The sequence below is a fragment of the Rhinoraja longicauda genome, chromosome 12 (assembly GCF_053455715.1).
Source record: "Rhinoraja longicauda isolate Sanriku21f chromosome 12, sRhiLon1.1, whole genome shotgun sequence".
Classification (NCBI taxonomy): Eukaryota; Metazoa; Chordata; class Chondrichthyes; order Rajiformes; family Arhynchobatidae; genus Rhinoraja; species Rhinoraja longicauda.
In genome coordinates, this window is record NC_135964.1 from 39,237,458 (window position 1) to 39,259,177 (window position 21,720).

The 21,720-nt window shown below is 39.0% G+C and overlaps 2 protein-coding genes across 3 annotated transcripts in view; one reads left to right on the top strand and one right to left on the bottom strand.

The window, feature by feature from the left end:
* The window catches only part of chd1l (chromodomain helicase DNA binding protein 1-like), a 56,603-nt gene that overhangs the window by 9,174 nt on the left and 25,709 nt on the right, over positions 1-21,720 (top strand). For both annotated transcript variants that reach the window (XM_078409592.1, XM_078409593.1), the window contains exons 9-10: positions 20,425-20,517; positions 21,526-21,622. In XM_078409592.1, coding sequence (XP_078265718.1) covers positions 20,425-20,517; positions 21,526-21,622 — 190 coding nt within the window. The remainder of the gene's footprint in view (positions 1-20,424; positions 20,518-21,525; positions 21,623-21,720) is intronic.
* On the bottom strand, positions 1,252-18,684 carry mapda (N6-Methyl-AMP deaminase). Its single transcript, XM_078409595.1, has 12 exons — positions 18,554-18,684; positions 17,786-17,990; positions 13,316-13,474; positions 12,158-12,288; positions 11,328-11,388; positions 9,083-9,170; positions 8,727-8,808; positions 7,888-8,014; positions 5,721-5,801; positions 5,350-5,488; positions 4,305-4,405; positions 1,252-2,158 (listed from the first exon to the last, which is right to left on the bottom strand). The coding sequence occupies exons 3-12, from the start codon at positions 13,346-13,348 to the stop codon at positions 1,949-1,951; spliced, it is 1,053 nt and encodes a 350-aa protein (XP_078265721.1). The 5' UTR covers positions 13,349-13,474; positions 17,786-17,990; positions 18,554-18,684; the 3' UTR covers positions 1,252-1,948.

Genomic DNA, 21,720 nt, shown 5'->3' on the forward strand with positions numbered 1-21,720 from the left:
AAAATGGAGACGTTTTGATTGTAAAATTGAGTGCACTACAAAAGGAAAATATTGAATCGAGAGGTTACTGGAATCAGATATAATATGGATTTGAACCAGTTATTGATGTAAATTTGAAAAGCAGATGATCACATCTGTGTTTTGCTCATAAATTGCTAAAGTAAATGATATCACTCAATTACAGCTCGATCATCAAACCTAGTTGTGCTTTCCAAAAGATATTTGACAATATAAAAATGCAGCATTTTTATATGCATGTTATTTTTTTTTAATGGCACTGAGGCAAGTAAACAAATGTCCCCCCAAAACAAGATTCTGGTTGTTTGCTAAGAAATATGTGTTGTTTCTTTTTGAAAATTAATTTTATCTCTAGATTTGGAAGGACACTTTGAAAAATATTTTATTTGGTTCAGTTGGTGGAGTTTTCAAGAGAGAGTTAGATTTAGCTCTTAGGGCTAAGGGAAAATGGATATGGGGGGAAAAAGCCTAAACGAGGTACTGATTTTGGATGATCTGCCATGATCATATTGAATTGGCTCGAAGGGCTGAATGTCCTACTCCTGCACCTATTTTCTATGTTTCTATGTAATTTGTTTACTGAATCTTTCTTAAACTACTTTCTGGTCATACTTTTTTGACAAAGTTCATGGTCCTGAATTTATTGGTGAAGTATCAGTTAAAGAAAGAAAAATCTGGACCATGAACTTTGTCATTTCTCAGTGCAAATCTTGACAAGTTTGAGACTCCCCTGCAAATGTGGGGTCAACTTACACCATTTCCTGGCAGCATTCAGCATTTTTGGTAGGGCAGTTCTTGCTGAAATTGCCTGGATATTTTGGGAAAGCTGCTTTTTCAATATTGGTAATGCCAATTAGATTTTGACAACTACGGGGAAGTGAAGAAGATAGGGGGATTTCAGCATTTAATTGTTGAATGATTTATGGTTCTTTGATATTCGTATTTGTTTGCCATTGATTTTAATGTTAAAATTTTTTAATGTTAACTTTAGTTTTAAGTTGTTTCTGAATGTCAGAAATGTTCAGGAATATTTAAATGACAGCATTCAAATCTGGCGCATCGCTTGTTCTGATCCACCTGCGTCACTTCACTGCATTATTTGAGGAACCATTGTAGCTCAAAGTAGCATCACTCAACTTAGGACAGTCTTTGGCTAGGTTTCAGAGAGGGAAGCACTGGCTGGGAGGCTGTGCCAGTAAAATCCAAGCCAATATTTTACATGTTATGTGTACTTACAGTATCTATTGTTGAAATTATTCAGCTTCAGTGATTTAAGGTGTAGTGAAATTGCTACATGGTAACAATGAAAGCATTTATTGGTCAGTCAGGAGACAACACGCAATTGCTATGCAGTCTGCAGCAGTTTATGAAGGCAGATGATTGCCAATTCATTTGGGGATGGCAATATCCATTTATTGCCAATTCCTGTGAATGGATCTAAAATAAAGGTTCTGTTCATAGGGAGAATTGATGTTGTTGAGTTAATTATGCAGAAGCAGCAAACTGCTGAGTTCAATATGTTTATAAGAAAGCATAATTTTTGCTCCTGAATGTATATCTATTCTAAATATAGATGAAAAGCAGTAAGTGCCTCGTCAATATCTGCACAGATAGAGAAAACACAGATAAATTATTGGTGTTTTTAAAGTATTCAGTTACATTTTTTAGTCAGCGAAAAGCATTTCCAAATTGATCAACAATTACTTTTGCAATATTTAAAACATTTATCAACATGTTTTGCTTTGTCTTAAAAGAATATAACATTTTATAGCAGGAATTATTTCCATTAATATTGTGCTCTCTCTAAAATATATAAGAAGGAACTTATTCTGTAAATTTTCTTTCTGGTTTTGAAGGAGCGATGCATCAACAAAACTCATCTGTTATCAGTGATGTAAAAGATAAAAAGGGCAACTCTTATGGGGAAGGGTTACTTGGGCAGTAACCCTTCGTTAAATAGTCCTGGTTTCAGGTCATTCCATTGACTTCTCAAGCGAGATTTTACACTTTCTGGAGAAAAGATGTAATTAATGCTCCGAAAAGACAGGTCCCATATCTGAGCTTTAGACAGGTTGAAAGCTGACTCCGCAATCTGATACTCCTGTGACAAATTGCTGGCAAAAACACCTTTGCCATCGGTCTGGAGAACAGAGGAAAATGATCAGTAACAATTACTTTTACAATATTCAAAACATTTATCAACATCAGCTGTTTAGATTAAAATCTCTCTTTCCTTAAATAACTAATTTTGTTAGTAGTTAGAATAATTCAGTACATGTTCTTGTTTTGCTTTCTATTAAAATCTACAATATAAATTATCCTGCATATAATGAATTTCGCAGATTAGTAAAATATGTATTTATCGGAGAGAAAGGCTAGAAATACTGAGTTGCAATGAAGACAGATGTACAGTATTTGTTTTAATGCTGTAACACATCAATATCGCAGTTGAAACAGATACTGCCACATCCTACCCATTTAATAATTCGTTCATGTAGTTACTAATTTAAATATCTGTAAATTAAAATATTAAAATGCAAACTTTCAACAATATTTTGCTCATTGCATCTAAATCATGCTGAGATATGCAGCAAAATTATTTTCTATTACATTACCCAAACAATGTAAAAGATCCTCAGACAAACTATTTTCACAAATACTATTAGCTGAGGAAAGGAGTTCCGATCCCTTACATTCATAAGTGTAGGAAAATAACTGCAGATGCTGGTACAAATCGAAGATATCACAAAATGCTGGAGTAATTCAGCAGGTCAGGCAGCATCTAGGAGAGAGGGAATGGGTGACGTTTCGAGTCAAGACCCTTCTTCAGACTGATGTCAGGGGGGCGGGACAAAGAAAGGATATAGGTGGAGAGAGGAAGACAGTGGGAGAACTGGGAAGGGGGAAAAAAGAGAGACAGAGGAACTAAAGTTGGAGAAGTCAATGTTCATACCGTTGGGCTGCAAGCTGCCCAAGCGAAATATGAGGTGCTGTTCCTCCAATTTCCGGTGGGCCTCATTATGGCACTGGAAGAGGCCCATGACAGAAAGGTCAGACTGGGAGTGGGAGGGGAGTTGAAGTGGTCAGCCACCGGGAGATCAGGTTTGTTAAGGTGGACTGAGCGAAGGTGTTGAGCGAAACGATCGCTGAGCCTGCATTTGGTCTCGCTGATGTAGAGAAATTGACATCTAGAGCAGCGGTACAATAGATGAGGTTGGAGGAGGTGCAGGTGAACCTCTGTCTCACTTGGAAAGACTGTTTGGGTCCTTGGATGGAGTTGAGGGGGGAGGTAAAGGGACAGGTGTTGCATCTCCTGCGGTTGCAGGGGAAAGTGCCCGGGGAGGGGGTGTTGTGGGTAGGGACGAGTGGACCAGGGAGTTACGGAGGGAATGGTCTCTGCGGAACGCAGAATGGAGAGGAGATGGGAAGATGTGGCCAGTAGTGGGGTCCCGTTGGAGGTGACGGAAATGTTGGAGGATGATTTGTTGGATACGCTGGCTGATGGGGTGGAAGTTGAGGACAAGGAGGATTCTGTCCTTGTTACGAATTTTGTCCCACCTTCCATCAATAACCTCCCTCTTCTACACCCCTCTCACCCCCCACATAGCTTATATTCTGTTGGCTTATATTTACTGTCGCAAATTTCCGCGTATCATTTTATTAATACTTCTCCCATTCGCTCGGCCAGATTTGCAACAAATAGCAAGCGTAAATGAAATCAAGATGCAAGCAATAAATAGGAAAGCCTCTAACTGATTGAGATAATTGTGGAACGCAGGTTTATGCATGATGACCACTTACTTGAACCAATTAAAGTTAAAAGATTTGTTTGGTTTTGGGGGAGAATTATATTATATGGTTTCACTGGAATTGGCATCCTATTCCAAAGGATTTTGAGTTCAGTAATGAGTGCTTTGAAGCTGAAACCATGAGTGACAGGTGCATAATTAACGACCTAAAGAACTTGGGTGCTTGTGTGCCTGAAATTTATTAACATATGAATTTCCAAGCTTGATCTTGAAGATAACTGAATGGTTGGGACTGGCAAGGTATTCTTTGGATCTAATAGCCTATCAGTCATGTTTTATTATGAATATTTGTTCAGAACTGCATTGAGCATGTTGCAACATCTCCATGAGAAGAACCACATCTATCAGGAGGGTAATATGCTCCTATTGACCGTGTGCTGTCCCCTTCAGTTCTCTGCAAAACCCAAATAGCTAAAATTACTCTGCATTTCAATATTTCCACTATCATTTAATTCCATCAAAATAAACTGGACTTACACAAAGCACACACGGGTGTCCACGATTGTACCAGTATTGAAAATGGTGACCATTGTATGATGAGACAGTTTGACCCTTAACATTTGATGTTAAGCAGAGCTCTAGAAAACAGGTGATGTAAATTGATTAGAATAACCTTTTCTCTGAAAAACAATATAATGGCAGATGCTGGAACAGCAATAAAATTAGAAAATGCTTAAAATATTCAGCAGAGTCAAGCAGCGTTTGTGTTTTAAGATACAAAATCAGAATGAATGTTTCAGGTTGATGATTTACATCAGAACTGGCCATTGTCTCACTTTTCCAGTTTTTATGAAAGGTAATCCACTTGAAAAAATAACGTTTCCACTCTTCATAGATGCTTCCTAATCTGCTACCAATCCCCCACACGTTCTGTTTTTATTATAACCTTCCCTACCTTGCTGTTCAAATTGTAAATTCCTTGGTGATATTTAAATAAATTATTTCACCCTTGAAATGATTTGCAAAGGATTTTACACTTACTGTGCAATGTAACATGCTGTTCTGTTGGAGACAGCTTGCATTTATCTCTCGGTAAGCTGTACCAGAATGGACATTGATTATTTTATGTCAATTCTGTGCAATCATGCTGCTATCCTTCTCTGAAGAACTTAATTAGCTGCATGGCACCGTGAAATATTGTGAGATTGGGAAAAGTACTGTGTTACTATAAGTTTGTTCTTTTTTATTATGTTTTGCCATCTTTTTGATCAGCACACATCAATCTCTAGCCATTGGTACAAAGATTGGCTTCAATATTTCTGTGGGTCCTTAAAGTTGTACTGAAAGTTAGAAAGAGGCTTCTAAATTACCTGAGAATTAGTTTTCCTTGTATTTCCTTCCATGAAATGTGAGGAACTTTCTCTCAAAGCTTAATCAGGAATTCATAATTTTAAGTAAAACGTGGTACGAAATAGACACACTCTATGATACAGAATAGCATTACATGAATATAATTGCTCCACAATTTGTACGTTATCTAAATTATAAAACCACTGCTTGAATTTTTTTTTAATGTAGTTACCAATAGGTATTTGATGTTTCTTAATAATGTTGACCAGCTGGTCTGAACCTCCAGCTTCTGGATGAAGGAATGTGCCATGGCCTATTCTGTCTGGCGGAAGACCAAGAAACAATTCCCATTCTTCATTTTTATTTGGGACCTTAATGAAGATATAATTAATTGGTTGTGTTAATGTTCTTCAAATCAAAAGAGGTTTTGATGTTTCTATGATTAACAATTTTTATTTAGAATGCTTTATTTATATTTATCACATTATCAAAATACAATGCATAATTTTCATAAATATAATCAGATCAACATTTTAGAAATGTACATATTCCATTTCAGTACAGATTCAAACTGGTTATTTATCTAATTTCAAAAATCCTTACCTCAGCCATGTGCACAGCAAGCTTAAGACCAATGTTTCTTGCTGCATTAAGTGGGTCGATAAAACTCTTAGCATGTCCTACCTTAAAATGAAGAAAACAAAAATTGGTTCTAAGCCCTGTACTGCACCACATAAACTTAATCCATTGTTGAGATAAGCAGAAATAGACAGGTACATGGATAGGACAAGTTTGGAAGGATATGGACCAAGTGCAGGCAGGTGGGACTAGTGTAGCTAGGACATGTTGGCCAGTGTGGGCAAGTTGGACCTAAGGGCCTATTTCCACACTGTATCACTCTATCACTATGTGCATGAAGGAACTGCAGATGCTGGTTTAAACCGAAGATAGACACAAAAAGCTGGAGTAACTCAGCGGGACAGGCAGCATCTCTGGAGAGAAGGAATGGGTATAAGAAAATAACTGCAGATGCTGGTACAAATCGATTTATTCACAAAATGCTGGAGTAACTCAGCAGGTCAGGCAGCATCTCGGGAGAGAAGGAATGGGTGACGTTTCGGGTCGAGACCCTTCTTCAGACTGAAGAAGGGTCTCGACCCGAAACGTCACCCATTCCTTCTCTCCCGAGATGCTGCCTGACCTGCTGAGTTACTCCAGCATTTTGTGAATAAATCGAGAAGGAATGGGTGATGTTTCCGGTCGAGACCCTTCAGACTCTCTATGACTTTATTTCTGAATCACTCACATTTAGTGCAGTATTGAATGATGTGTAACCTTTCCCAGGCCAAATGATTTATGTGCCTGCTTCTGCTGGCCTGATATCAGACCCCTACAAATACTGACCACTATTCACTTTATTCAGAACCATACTGCTACACAAATTATGGGCTGTTAAATGAACAGATTGACAATGTTGAGTGACACGAATCACATGCATACTTGATGTTACACTAACTCCTTGTTATCTATTAGGATAAGGAACAGAGACATCTTGTGATAACAAATATTGTAGTCAGCACATGGATAGGACAGGTTTAGAGGGAAATGGACCAAATGCTGGCAGGTGGGACTAGTGTAGCTGGGACATGTTGGCCGGTGTGGGCAAGTTGGGCCTTTTCCACACTGTGACTCTATCTATAAGGCCATCGGCAATTATACTAGAACTCCAGTGACATACAGCGTTTGACTCCTCCATGGATGTAAAACCTCTTTGTATGTTTCAGCTTTTGATTTATCACATCCTAACAGAGGAGCAGACTGATGAGCTTCTGACTTTTACCATCATCCACTGCATTCGATTGTTCATTTGATTCTGATCCCGGTTCCAGCCGCCCACTCATGTTAGCATTCATGTAGCTGTTAAATGACCTAACTTATTAAAATACTGGTGATTACAGAACTTGGGAAGCCAGATAAATTTTACTTATTTATGTAGAATAAATATGCATTCTAAACATCAAAAAGCACCCAGCCCAGGTTCCTATCCCTGGCTTTGGCTGCACTCCAACTATTGATATTTCACAACCTGCCATTACAAGACAACAAATCCACCTCACTGTGAACAGGATTCATCATAGGAGAGGGCTCTGGAGGAAAGTGTGATGTTTACCAATGCTCCCAATAACATATGACTGACTTTGTGAGTGCATGGCTGTTCAGATAGCATATCTGCAATTGATGAGGACTAGGCTTATTTTAGTTTAGTTTACAGATACAGGGTAGAAACAGGTTCTTTGGCCCAACGGGTCTGTACCGACCGACAACCACCCCAACACTAGTTCTATCTTACATATTAGGGTTAATTTACAGAAGCCAATTAACCTACAAGCCTGCACATCTTTGGAATGTGGGAGGACAATGGAGCATCCAGAGAAAACCCACGCGGTCACAGGGGGAACGTACAAACTCCATACTGACAGAACTCACAATCTGGGTCAAACCCAGGTCTCTGGTGCTGTAAAGCAGCAACTCTACCACTGCGCTACTGTGCCGCCACTAGGTGTAATATATGAAAATTTAATAGCCATGCAAAGATTAACTGAAATAAATATCCTTTATATTTGAATACTGTCAGTTCATGGGAAAAGTGATCTTTCAATAAATGTTCAGATAAGTAGAAAGAGCCAAGAAAACAATTGAATAAGATAAGATATTGTGCCCTGCAGCTATGAATTAGTCAGAACAAGGTAGATAGAAATAAATTACCCACCGCTGGATCTCCACTTAGATCCAAACCGACTACTAGCCCATCAGAGGATGTAAAGAATTCTTCCGCAAGTTTCACAGTCTCCATGGCAACAGTAGGTCCACCTCTTCTATCTATGGATAATAGAAATCTAAGGGAATAAAAAATAATGTTGTTAGTCTTTTTGTTTTTTTTTGCATTTGAGATGAAGAATAAAAATGCAAAAAGAATGCTGCCACTGAATAGATCCTCTTCCTTGAAAACTGTGGATTCTCCACAGGTGCTTGCAAATGGGACCTCTCTGATAGTCTCAGACTCTTGATACCACTTTGCGGCTTTAAAATCCTAGTATTTTATTTTCAATCCAATTCAAACTTAAGACTCCACTATTATGACGGTCTTTAGGAACACTCACCATAGGAATTGTCCTATCTATCATTTGCAACTTAATGCTCTTGTGCTCCCAAACTCTGAGGCTCACCATCTCAAACAAGAATACTCTAGAAGAGTACAGGTCCAAATCTTGCATTCACTGTAACCAATGTTTACCCATCTTCACCCTAATATCCCAAACACCAAAACCAAAAAACAGCTTCTTCTAAACGTCACAATTTCTTGCAGTTATTGTCAAGGACCACCAATTAATTCCAAGTATTATGTAAATTAGAAATGTCAGCAACATGGTTTCTACGTCATTTTTTAATGCATATGATTTTGTAAAGAAAATAAAAATTGAGTCAAAACCAATAATTTAGTTGTTCAAATGATTTCCAACCCACAAGAACCTCTTGCCAATAAATGGCTCTGAATAATTTCAGCAGGTAACAGTAAAAGTCAGCTGGTAACACTAAAAAGATATGTACCTTACATCAATGTCCACATTTTCTTGTCTGCATTGTTTTATGGCTTCAAGTATAGCCTCAACATATGACTTCTTGCTCATCCCTATGTAAGCAATAAAAGCAAGGTGTGCTGACTGGTAACAGGTTATGTAACATCATGTCAAGTTCACTCTTGTAAAACATTTAGTCCTCTCCACTAATGCTACCTGATGTTTAGTTTTTCCAGCATTGTTTTTATTCCCATCTCACACTTACATCAGGTCCAAAACGACTGGGTTTTTAAATTAGCCAATTTGTGTGCAGCGCAACAATATAGTGTGGAGACGAATATTTTGCTTAACGTTTGTTTCAATATATTCACATAATTGTGATTATACCTGAAATGTTTCCTTCTCGTGGTGTACTTCGCAGTTCAAGATATTTTACACCATCTGCTGCAAATTCTTTAATAACATCTTTTGCCACCTGGAAGAGTTCAGCATATTTTGTTATAATGTGATTTTGATTGGGAATGAGAGAACCACTTAAAGTTACTTTGAAAATTGAGAAACAGAAAACAGCTGCCTTGCAAAAAAAAGGGGAAAAAAAGTTTCCACGTAACTTCCTCACAATAATTAGACACACAGTTTCATCACAGGTAGACATCGAAATTACCAAACAATCACTTCTATTGAGACATGTAACAATAATCTATTAAAAAAAAGACATCATACAAAATTTAAAGGATACAAAGTGTTGGAATAACTCAACGGGTCAAGCAGCATCAACGGAGAACATGGATAGATGAGGTTTTGGGTTGGGACCCTTCTTCAGTTTGAAGATGGGCCTGACTCAAAACATCGTCCATTGAGTCTGAAGAAAAGTCCCGACCCAAAGTTACTTATCCTTGTTCTCCAGAGATGCTGTCTGACCCGCTGAGTTACTCCAATACTTTATGTTCTTTTGTGTAAACCAGCACCTGCAGTTCCTTGTTTCAACATACAGCCTTTAGTACTTATAGCTTGTAGTAACAAAAATAAACTTAGTTATTAAAAGGATTTTATTTTGTCATTGGGAGTCTGAATCTCATTATCCCTAATCTTTTTCCGCAATGACGCAATTGTTTTTACAACATGATTTTCTAAAATGAAAATATTCTTCGGAACACAACTATCACATGATAGCAAAACTACCTATAACGTTGAATATCTTCTCCCTGTCCGGTGCAACATTGACAGAGAGCAACATTGGTGCACCTTAGAGCATTCGTTGTGAAAGATTTGCTGAAATTTCAGTGAATGGAGACGCAGCAGCACTTCCACTCGTGTTCCAGTGAAACAATAAATTTCTGTGTAATCATTTGATCAGTGCATGGTTCGTAAGTTCATAAATCATAAGAGCAGAATTGATTGCTCTTTCCTTTTCAACCCCATTCTCCTGGCTTCTCCCCATAACCTTTGACACCCTCACTCATCAAGAACCTGTCAATCTCCATTTTAAAAATACCCATTGACTTGGCCGCAATGAATTCCACAGATTCAACACCCTCTTAAATTTCTCCATCTCCTTTCTAAAGGTTACGTCCTTTTATTCTGAGGTTGTGCCCTCTTGTCCTAGACTCTTCCAGTACTGGAAACAACCTCTCCACATCCACTATATCCAGGTCTTTCACCATTCAATAAATTTCAATGAGATCACTCTCTCATCCTTCTGTTAAGCGCTCATCATACATTAACTCAATCATCTCCGAGATCATTAAAGTAAACTTCCTCTGGACCCTCTCTAATGCCAACACACTCCTCCTCAGATATGGGTAAATGTTTTTGAGTTCAAGTAATTACAAAAGAAACAGGTCACAAAATGGTTGCCTGCTTCTTTTTGCACATTGTAAATTGCTTAGCTTAGCAGAAAGGAGGTAAGCTGTGCCTAACCTTGAGAAGTACAACATGTACTTCTACATGAAAATAAACTGACCTTTAGTTGGTTTTGCTGAAAAAAATAATCTGAGATTGCTTTATTATGAAAAAAACTGACCTACTGATGACTTTTTAAATACCTTATATGGACATGGTCTTATTTCCTTTACTACCTTGTATGGGCACGATGTGAGTTGTGTCACATCATTCACCGATAAGAAAAAGATATAACTAAACCGTTTTGTCCTTTGTTTTCTAGAGTGGGACACGGGGTGAGCGGTGGGTGTCTGAAGACACCCAGTGCTGACCTCCCCACTCCCGCCTGGCATAATAAAGACTTTACCGTTTTACCATTAACTTTGTTGTATTGTTGTCTGTCTAGAGAAAACAAACTTTAACAGTACTCCCTATTTCTACTTTGCATTCTCCTTTTCAACTAAGCATACCCAATTGGAAATCCTTCTTACAGTTGGGTAAAATGTCACGTTTGTAGCCACTGAATAACATGCATACAAGGCCCAGCCCACATGATTGGGCTAGCTGGAACTTCAATAAAGCCCGTTGGTTCCCCTAATAATCAATTAATAAGCCTCCAAGGAAACAAGTGGATCAATAATTTAACAAAAATATCTTTTGATGGCCTGGACTAGATGGATCTCTATTTACTACTGCATATCTACTTTGGAACATTTTGGTTAATCTTGAAAGAAAAATGACTCTTTTTTACCATGAAGATATGATCCACGCTGTCAGTTAATTGATGAATTATCTTAAACATGTCAAAGCATCTGTGGAAAAAAAATAGAACAAAAAATGATAAAGCTATTTTTTAAAGTAAGTTTAATTTGATCATACATTGCATTATTTATATATTTAATGTTTGTGAGAAGCAATTTCTAGTTTGCATTAATTCTAACTTGTACTAACATAGTTTAAATACACGATTTTCGACCAAGCTTGCAGTAGACTATTCTTTGCATCAATAATATAGTTGAAGATTTCTCTTTGAAACACTTCCCTCTGGAAGGCGACTCCGGACTGTCAAAGCAGCCACAGCCAGACATAAAAACAGCTTTTTTCCCGCAACTAGTAGCTCTACTCAATAATCAAAAGTCTGTAGTCTCTTTTTGCTCTGGTTTATTTCACTCACATGTTTAAACCGTAATGTTGCATTCTTAATGTTTTATGCTTTATTCTTAATTGTTTACTGTATGTTCGTGTTATTACTTGCGAGCGGAGCAAGCACACGTACATGCACACCTTGTATGTGTACATACTTGGCCAATAAACTTATTCATTCATTCATTATGCAAACTTAATTTCAACCGTACTTGTTTGTTATCTGAGTAGATAAATGCGGAGAAGCACTACGGTAATGAGAAATAAGGCAGGACGGTTCTATGATACCAGTGTTCCGCTGTTTTATGAGATATTCGCCAAGTACCTCCCTAATCTAAAATGAAATTTGTTACACAAATATTTTTCCAAGTTTGACTTATTTTATAATTAGTTTAAGATATTAAATTTGATCTTAAACCCATAGTTATCCATACATACTCTTCTAAAGTTCTTGTTTGGCCTTTCCTGATCATGGTCATGTTATGCTGAATGTTGAGATGTGGTTTCTGCAGCATCAGCTTTTCTATTGTTGTGGAGCTGATGCAGGTGTTGAGATGAGCATGGAGTTCCTGATGGGTAAATAGACCATTATTACTTTATGGCAATTTTTGCTGTGCTTACAAACCAAGAAATATCCACATACTATCTTAGCAGAACTCTTTAAATTGAAATCAAAAACTAGAAAATTATAAATACTGGAAATCTGAAATATAAACAAATGCTGGATATATTCAGGCCAAGCAATATATAAAGAGGGAGAAACAGAGTTAACATTTCAGATTGATGATCCAACATCATAGATATGGCTTGGCCTGCTGAATATTTTCAGCATTCCCAAAAAGAACATTCAAGTCAAGTGGAATTTATTGTCATAAAAAAACACAATTTAAATCTTCAGTTTGCTTCTCAACTTCTAGCATAACCTCATTGATTAACCGGATCAGATTTCATAATACAGATGCAATCTAGATGTTAATTGGCATTAAGAATCTATATCAACTCGTGTCTGATTTATTTTTTTGATTTTCATAATTGTCCAAAATGCCAAAAGTAATTTTATTAAGTATAATTATAAACGCAATTAATCTGATTTAGAAGCAGAATGGTTTTCTTTTAGAAATATAAAGTTTGACAGAATTGTAAATACACTGTAGGATATCTCAGTTCTATTTTAATCTTTAAAAAAATAAATATGATGTGTAATTACAGTTCAGTATTTAAATTGTAATAAATGCACATTATGTACATGGCCTTTCTGCTCAGCTTCCACGATCGCTGCATGTAACATTAAAAGGCAGCATCTGCGGAGGCTGTACCTTGACCTAAGGAGTCAAACATTTTGTTGTGACATTACAATGAATAGCCTTAGGCACCCTGGTATATTTAAAAACAATCTAATTTAAATCTGATGACAGTCCCTTCAATGCCAAACCGTTATTAGTTTCCAGACACACTTTTTGACTGCAACGAAATCACGAAAAATAGAGACTATCCACTGAAAATATACTAGTTTGAGTTGTAATTGCATGGTTGACTTCCGGGTCTAAAATTCTATTGCTGAATACACCTAAGTTTTAGGTTTTCTGAAGTACTTACAACTTTAGGCAAAGCTTGATGAAATTGCATCATAATTTCTATAGTTATGATGATGATGATATGAAGTATTCTGCTGTAAAGAATGTTCCAGTCACTAGTATTTTTTTAATACTATTTTCACTCTTTTTGGTTATGGGAAAAGCTGGTTGCTACCTTGATCTAAAGAACAAATTAAACAGAAGCAGATGAAGACGATTATTCAAATACAAAATATAACTAAACAATATTTGGCAGCATTGCTCTTAAATAAAAACTTCTTAAATATCGGTGCAAGTTTAAAACGTATCTGATGGCTAGTTTATTTGCATTGTTTTATTCTTTAATACTTAGCATTGTGCAGCAGGATATCTATTTGAAGATGCCACAAGTGCCTTATAGTCCTATTTAACCATGTAGATCCTGTTTCTATCGCTTTAAATTGAATCCTGAATTCCAGCAGCCAATGGGATAATTCTGATCTTCCAGTCTTACATAGTTTTTGGTATGGGGCATATCAAGATATGGGGAAGAGGGGAGGGGTGGTGAGGGGGGGGGAGAGGGGAGGGGTGGGTGAGGAGGGGGGAATGGGATGGGGTGGAGAGAGGAGGTTGAGAAGGGGGGAAGGGGTGGGGGGGGGGGAAGGGGAGAGGGAGCCACTGACACCGTCCTGCCAGCGGCCATCTTCTTTCTCCTTCACTGTGGTACCGTGCTCCTCCAGGGGAGGGGGAGCGCAATTAAAGGCAATACGGGAGAGGATGTGACCGAGCCTTGGACCCAAAGCCTCTCCTGTATTGGTGTAGCACCCTCAACCCCCTACTCAATCCCCCTTATCTCCCCCCTCCTTACCCCCCACTCTCCCATCCTCCCTGACCCCCACTGTCCCCCTTCATCCCCCCACCACCCCCTCCTCCCCCCACCCCTGCTGTCCCCTCCCCATCCCCTCTTCCCACCTCCCCACCCCACCCTGCCCTCCTCCCCAGTCCCACTCTCCCTCCCACCCCCACTCTCCTCCACCCTCCATTCTGCAACCAAATTAAGTTACATTATTTTGTCAAGAAGTAAATTTGTGTATATTGCTATTCAATTGCTACAGCTCAATAAAAAATATACTTGCATTTATATATTACCTTATTTTTAATACATTTCCCAAACATTTACAGGCAAAACAATATATAGTAGTTACGTGAGCAACTGTAATAATTGTTTTCTTCACAAGCTAGATGCAGGAAAAAATGTTCCCAATGTTGGGCAAGTCACAGTCTTAGAATAAAGGGGAGGCCATTTAAAACTGAGGTGAGAAGGAACTTTTTCACCCAGAGAGTTGTGAATTTGTGGAATTCTCTGCCACAGAGGGAAGTGGAGCCAAATCGCTGGATGAATTTGAGAGAGTTAGATAGAGCTCTGGGGGCTAGTGGAATCAAGGGATGTGGGGAGAGGTTGGGCACAGGTTACTGATTGTGGATGATCAGCCATGATCACAATGAATGGCGGTGCTGGCTCGAAGGGCCAAATGGCCTCCTCCTGCACCTATTTTCTATGTTTCATAACAAAGTTCTGTAGTGATTAAACATATGACTACTTAATTTGGTTTTAGATGTATCAGTTGAGGAATAAATATAAGAAGTTGCTATTCTTTCAATAGCGTCATTAGACCTAACAGGCAGAATACTGCGTGTAATTTATTATTCAATAAGAGCACAGTACACATTCTTTCCAGTATTTCCTTAATTTATTGATTTATGGGAGGTCTCCCAACCAGGATGGTTGTGATTTAATAAAATTATTAATGCACTACAATGGATACAAGTTTTTGTACTGGCACTATAGGTATGAGAAAAATTGAAAAAGATTTTGTGGGTCAATAACCACATTAACTAAATACCCACATTTACATTTTATGTTTGATTAAGGATGTTGCTGTTAATTTACTCTTGAAATGTATGCTTAAAAGGAGGATTAAATTGTATACTAGAGAAAGTATTATTGTAGTATTATTGTAGTTTTTTGGAAAAGTAGTTTAAAGTTTAAATTTAAAAGGTAAAATAGAGAAATGGCAGTGAAATTAAAGTTATATCAATTTTATTAAATGAGGACATTTTACCATGGAATACTTAAGAATTGTATTTTTATGGAAAGGAAATAATTGTAATAGTTACAACTCCACATATGACAAATTATTGTAGTGTTTGTAAATTTTGTAAAATAATTGTAAAGAATGTGATTGAGATAAATTGTAAGGAGTAGTTTGTGAATTAATCCAATGTGCAGAATTTTATATGTGTATCACTGTCAGTTTGTACTGGAGACAAATGGGCTTCTGTTGAGTAACTTTAAAATGGATATGTTATGGATCTGGTGTAAGATTAACTTCTATATAGGATGGTATATTGTAGTTTGTACCTAGATTGGCAGAAGAAAGTTTTCACCTTACCATTTAAAAATTAAATTATGTGTAATGTAAAAAAAATGGACTGCAGACCTTAATGGTGTTTAGGAGGAAAGTACACGGTGAGTGGATTTTAAAGTGAGAGTGGTGAAATATCAGGTAACAAATAGAAATGACTTGAGTTTAAGTTTGGAGTTAATGAGTAACAATTTAGCAGAATAGAATGCAAATATGAGTGTGAACTGGTAGAATAATGAAGGAAAGCTTTCAGAGAAAGTTTTATTTTATAATTAATACTGGTGATGGGAATGCCAAAGTAGGACTTTCTGTGTGTGCAGGTATTCAAGTTTTGTGAGCTGGAAAATGTATGTTAAGAATGTGGGAAGTTACAGTTTATTGGAAACAAACGATGGAAAAAATGTTTTACTGTGATGATATGATGCATTTATGTAATAAACATGGAGATTTATGGAATTCAGAAGAAGTGGAATTAAATCCGGGATGCATAAGCACTGTCAATGGTTTGCTAGATATAGAACTGAGAGTGGAAATCCCAATTTGTTGGAACAGAAGAAACAGTAGATGCAGGAAATGTGAAACAATGAGAATTTAATTGACTTGAATTGGTAACGTTATTTCTCTATCCACGGTTTTGTCTAACCTGTTGTTTTTCTCATTACGTTAATGCTAAGGCAACTTAAAAGCAATAGTAGGAGCGAGTTGGCATTGCAGTGGGCAGGACTGTGGTGCAGCTGATATGCCGCTGCCACTTGGCTTATATGACGCAACTTCATGATGCAGCTTTATAAGACTTTAGTTAGGCTGCATTTGGGGTATTGCGTGCAGTTCTGGTCACCCATTTATAGGAAAGGGTGCAGAGGAGATTTGCCAGAATGATGCCTGGATTAGAGAATATTAGCTACAGGGATAGGTTGGATAGATTTGGATTGTTTTTCCCTGGAATGCCAAAGGTTGAAGGGGAGACCTGATAGAAATATACAAGATAATGAGAGGCATAGACGGTCAGAACCTAATTCCCTGGATGTAAATATCATACTGGAGGGCACAGCTTTAAGGTAGGAGGGGCAAAGTTTAAAGATGTGTGGGGAATTTTATTTTCCTGGAAACGCTCGGAGCGCATTGCAAGGGATGGTTGTGGGAACAGATACGTTCGTGTTATTTAAGAGATTTTTGGATAAGCACACGGACATGGAAGGATATGAATTATGTGCAGGCAGATAAAGAAGGGTTGGTCTTGGCATCAGGTTGGCATCATTGTGGGCCGAAAGCCTTGTTCATGTGCTGTACTGTTCTTTGACTGAGGTTCGATCCTGACGTTCAGTGTTACCTGTGTGGAGTTGGCATTTCCTCCCTATGACTGCTTGTTTTTCCTTCAGGTGCTATTGTTTTGTCCCACATGTGATGTTAGGTTAATCAATCTAACCCTAGTTAGCCCTAGATGGGGGCTCTAAATGTATTTTTCTTCAATCAGAGGCACTGCCTTCAGGATGACACACAGCTATCAGTGGTAGTCTTCAGCTGTGCTTCTCTGACTCTGTCATATGCAAGGATCTTTTCAGAGTCTGGGATACGGTCTCTTCTGGACAAGGCGTTCCATCACCATTGGAGGGGAGTGCTCTTTGTGGGCAGCCAGATGAATAGGTGGAGCAAATGATGAAGGAACATGCATGCCACTGTGGCTTTTGGATGAAACCCCTGACAATTCAAGACCGTACTTGGGTATGGGGCAATCTTGACCACGGTGATCCTGACTCATTCAGAATTGTTTATCCAACCAGGCATTGAAACCCTCCCTGAGAGTTAATCTGTGCAGAGACATTTGCACTAGGGCTTGTCCCTACTTTCCACTTTCTTGGCCTTATCTGCAATCCATTCTGACACCAGGATATGAGGGATTTAGAAACACAAGTCTATTTGTGCAAGACTTCTCCCCTTATATTGGGGACCATAGGTGGATTGTGCTGCACAGAGCAGTTCTATGCGATCAGGTTAAGGTAATCCATGGACCCCCTGAATCTGCTATTACTGTAGCCTGGAGGAGTCTGTATTCAAAGTGTGAGAGATTGCAGCCCATCTTTCAGTACCTGTAGGGCTGCTCCTCAGTTCTGCGTACACTTCCGTCACAAGCTCCTGCTTTTTGTGCACTCCGTATGGATGGAGGTGTGTTGGGGAGGGGTGGTTTGTGAATCTTGTTGGTTTGCTTCTTGGTCATCAGAGTGGTCATTCACATGTCCAGATGCCCAGTGTTGGCTGTTTCTTTTCCAGGGATCAGTCTGCTCCCATGCGTCCCTGGAGGAGCACCAAGTGTACACAAAAATTTGTTGAAGATTTCTTAGGACTAGTGGGTACCCCAGGGGCTAAAACGGATACTGGACAGGGAAGAGTGGGCTTTGATTTAAATGTGTTATGATATGTACATGAAATTTGTTTTAAGACAAAATAAGATGTGCAATGCAATGTGCTAACGGTGCAAAAGACAGGCACCGTGCATTAACAAGGGCAGTGGGAGGGCATACTGGTGCAATCGAAAAACGGGGGCAGCAGGTGGGGGTGTGGGGTTGATAATGCAGGTCGATGCATGGGGCTGCAGGGGGACACGGTGCAAAGTAATTAGCCGACAGGCGGGCAGTGCAGCTGCGGCCTGGGGGCTGCGAAGCCTTCGATGGATTTACACAAAAAGCTGGAGTAGCGGGACAGGCAGCATCTCTGGAGGGAAGGAATGGGTGGAGACCCGCTTCGTCAGACGAACGTCTGTGCCTATCATCGGTGTTAACCAGCATCTGCAGTTCCTCCCCACGCCTTTCATTGATGTGGACCTCGCAGTAGCGCTTCAAACCGACCGCCACACTGACCTGGTCCAGGGCCTTCAGCCTGTGACGGGGACAGTGTGAAGCCGGGGAATCGCCGGTTGTTGTCCCGCCGGGCGGCGTGGCGTAGGTCCAGGCTCAGGCTCGGCCTACCGCCCACAGCGCCCCCGGACGGCCAGCGCCTGAACCCCGCGCCCCTGCCTGCAGCCCCTGCTCTCCCAGTTCATCCAGCAGTGAGCTTGCAACGTTGGGTTACCCATTTCATTAAAAAATTAAAAAGTTAACTCCTCCAATTGTTGCTATTTCTTCCTTTTCGTCACAAGCTGCAGCAGTGTGAAAAAAATTACTTTGGGTTAAATTCAACTTATGCAGTTAATTTAGACAATAGGTGCAGGAGGAGGCCATTCGGCCCTTCGAGCCAGCACCGCCATTCAATGTGATCATGGCTGATCATTCTCAATCAGTACCCCGTTCCTGCCTTCTCCCCGTACCCCCTGACTCCGCTATCCTTAAGAGCTCTATCCAGCTCTCTCTTGAATGCATTCAGAGAATTGGCCTCCACTGCCTTCTGAGGCAGAGAATTTCACAGATTCACAACTCTCACAAAAATCAGCCCTGCCATCCCCTTAGTAATCTTATATGTTTCGATAAGATCTCCACTCATCCTAAATTCCAATGTATTTTAAACTATTTAATGGACATCGGAGAAACAGATGCAAAACAATAGGACACAACGTGCTGGAGTAGTTCCGCAGGTCAGGTTGCATCTCTGGAGAAGATAAAAACATCGAAGGTAGAGGCAGGAGTAGGCCATTCGGCCCTTCGAGCCAGCACCGCAATTCAATATGATCATGGCTGATCATCCAGAATCAGTACCCCGTTACTGCCCCTCCCCATATCCCTTGATTCCGTTAGCCCGAAGAGTTAGATCTCACTCTCTCTTGAATATATCCAATGAATTGGCCTCCACTGCCTTCTGTGGCAGAGAATTCCACAGATTCACAACTCTCTGGGTGAAAAGGTTTTTCCTCATCCCAGTACTAAATGACCTTCCCCTTATTCTTAAACTGTGACCCTGGTTCTGGACTCCCCCAACATTGGGAATATTTTTCCTGCATCTAGCCTGTCCAATCCCTTAAGAATTTTATATGTTTCTCTGAGATCTCCTCTCAACCTTCTAAATTCCAATAAATATAAGCCCAGTCGATCCATTCTTTCATCATATATCAGTCCTGCCATCCCTGGAATGAAGCTGGTGAACCTAAGCTGCACTCCCTCAATAGCAAAAATGTCCTTCCTCAAATTAAGAGACCAAAACTGCACACAATACTCCAGGTGCGGTCTCAGCCGGGGCCTGTACAACTGCAGTACGACCTCCTTGCTCCTATACACAAATTCTCTCGACATGAAGGCCAACATGCCATTTCCTTTCTTCACTGCTGTACCTGCATGCTTACTTTCAGTGATGTACAGGAAAAACATGAATATGTGACCTTCGGGTTCAGACAATTGTAATAATTCCCCGTTTAATAAATGCCCAGATTCTTATTTGTTATTATTTTTAATGTTAAAGCAATGTACAATCATTTATCATATTTTATTAGTCTAGACGTTTTTGTAACTGGTCTTTTAAATATATTTCACATAGTGTGGCAACACTCGATGCAATGCTCCAAATGTGTCCTAACCAAAGTTTTAAACAGCTGCATATGATTTCCCAACTTTTATGCTTAATGCCCTAACCGATAAAGGCAAGTGTACTGCATGCCTGCTTTATCTCTTATTTATTTGTGTTGCCACTTTCGGAGAACTATGAACTTGCATTTCAAGATCTTGGAATAATGATGTGGAAGGAAGTTGTTGTGTCACATGTTTTTAATGGTTAGTTGGTATTACCACTGTAATTTTCATTTCAGATGCATTTGAGAATGAAATGGGCAAGAAAGCACGATTAATGAATATTCTAATCCAACTTAGAAAATGTGTTGATCATCCTTATCTTTTTGATGGTAAGCAAAGCAGTAATCGTCAAAGAGTATTTGAAGTCATTTGAAAATCTGTATGACTATGACTCGATATGGGCAAATCGCAGGCAGGTGGGACTAGTGTAGTTGGGGCATGTGGTCGGCATGGGCAAGTTGGACTGAAGGGCCTGTTTCCATGCTGTATGACTCTATCACTACCAAAATTAAGATGCCAGTAGATTTAAATTCATTTGATCATTCACAGTTAAATGATTTTTAGGTAAAGTTAACAATAACACCACTGCTTGCTTAGAGTGTAGCAAGAAAGACTACACCTGCATTTAATTAAAACTTTATTGTATCCCTAGAATGCTTAAAAAAACTTCACAAACCATTCATCACATTAGAAGTAAAGAAGTTTATTGTCTAATAAAATGTAATAGTTAATTTGCAGAGTTTAAGGTGAAAACTTAAAGGGACAATTTGTTGTTTGTTGTTGATGGTTGATTAAGGAGGGCATATTGGCTAGGACTCTGGGTAAACTTCATGATATTTTGATATTTCAGTCCAGACTTTCCTCATTTGTTTAAATTTATGTTTATTATTGTCATGTGCTAAGGTACAGTGAAAGGTTTAATTTGCATGTTATCCAAAACAGATCAGATATACTATACATAAATACAATCAAGCTAAACTCAAGTAGAATAGGCAGAGCAAGGGGGAAGATACAGAATATACCTCTCAGCATTGTAGTGCAAGAGTTCCATAGATAAAGTCCAATGTCCACAATGGTAGAGATGCATTGGACAGCACCCTAGTTTACGGAAGAAATGTTAAGAAGCCTGATAACAAACATTAAGAAGCTGTTCCTGTCTGGTGGTGCATGCTTTCAAGCTTCTGTACCTTCTGCCTGTTGGGAGCAGGGAGAAGGAGGAATGACTGGGGTAGGACATGTCTTTGATTATGTTGGCTGCTTTTCAGAGGCAGCATGAAGTGTAGATGGAGTCAATGGTGGAAAGTCTGATCTGTGTGAGCACTTTATGTTTTGTTTAGGTGTGGAACCAGAACCATTTCAGATTGGGGATCACCTTGTCGAAGCGAGTGGTAAACTTCATCTACTGGATACTTTACTGGCATTTCTGCATCCCAGGCATGATTATTAAAATTCTTTGCATGGAATTACTTTACTCTTTTTCTGTGCATTGTGCCACAATCAATGCCTTTTCAGAAACTAATTAAGTTTTACAT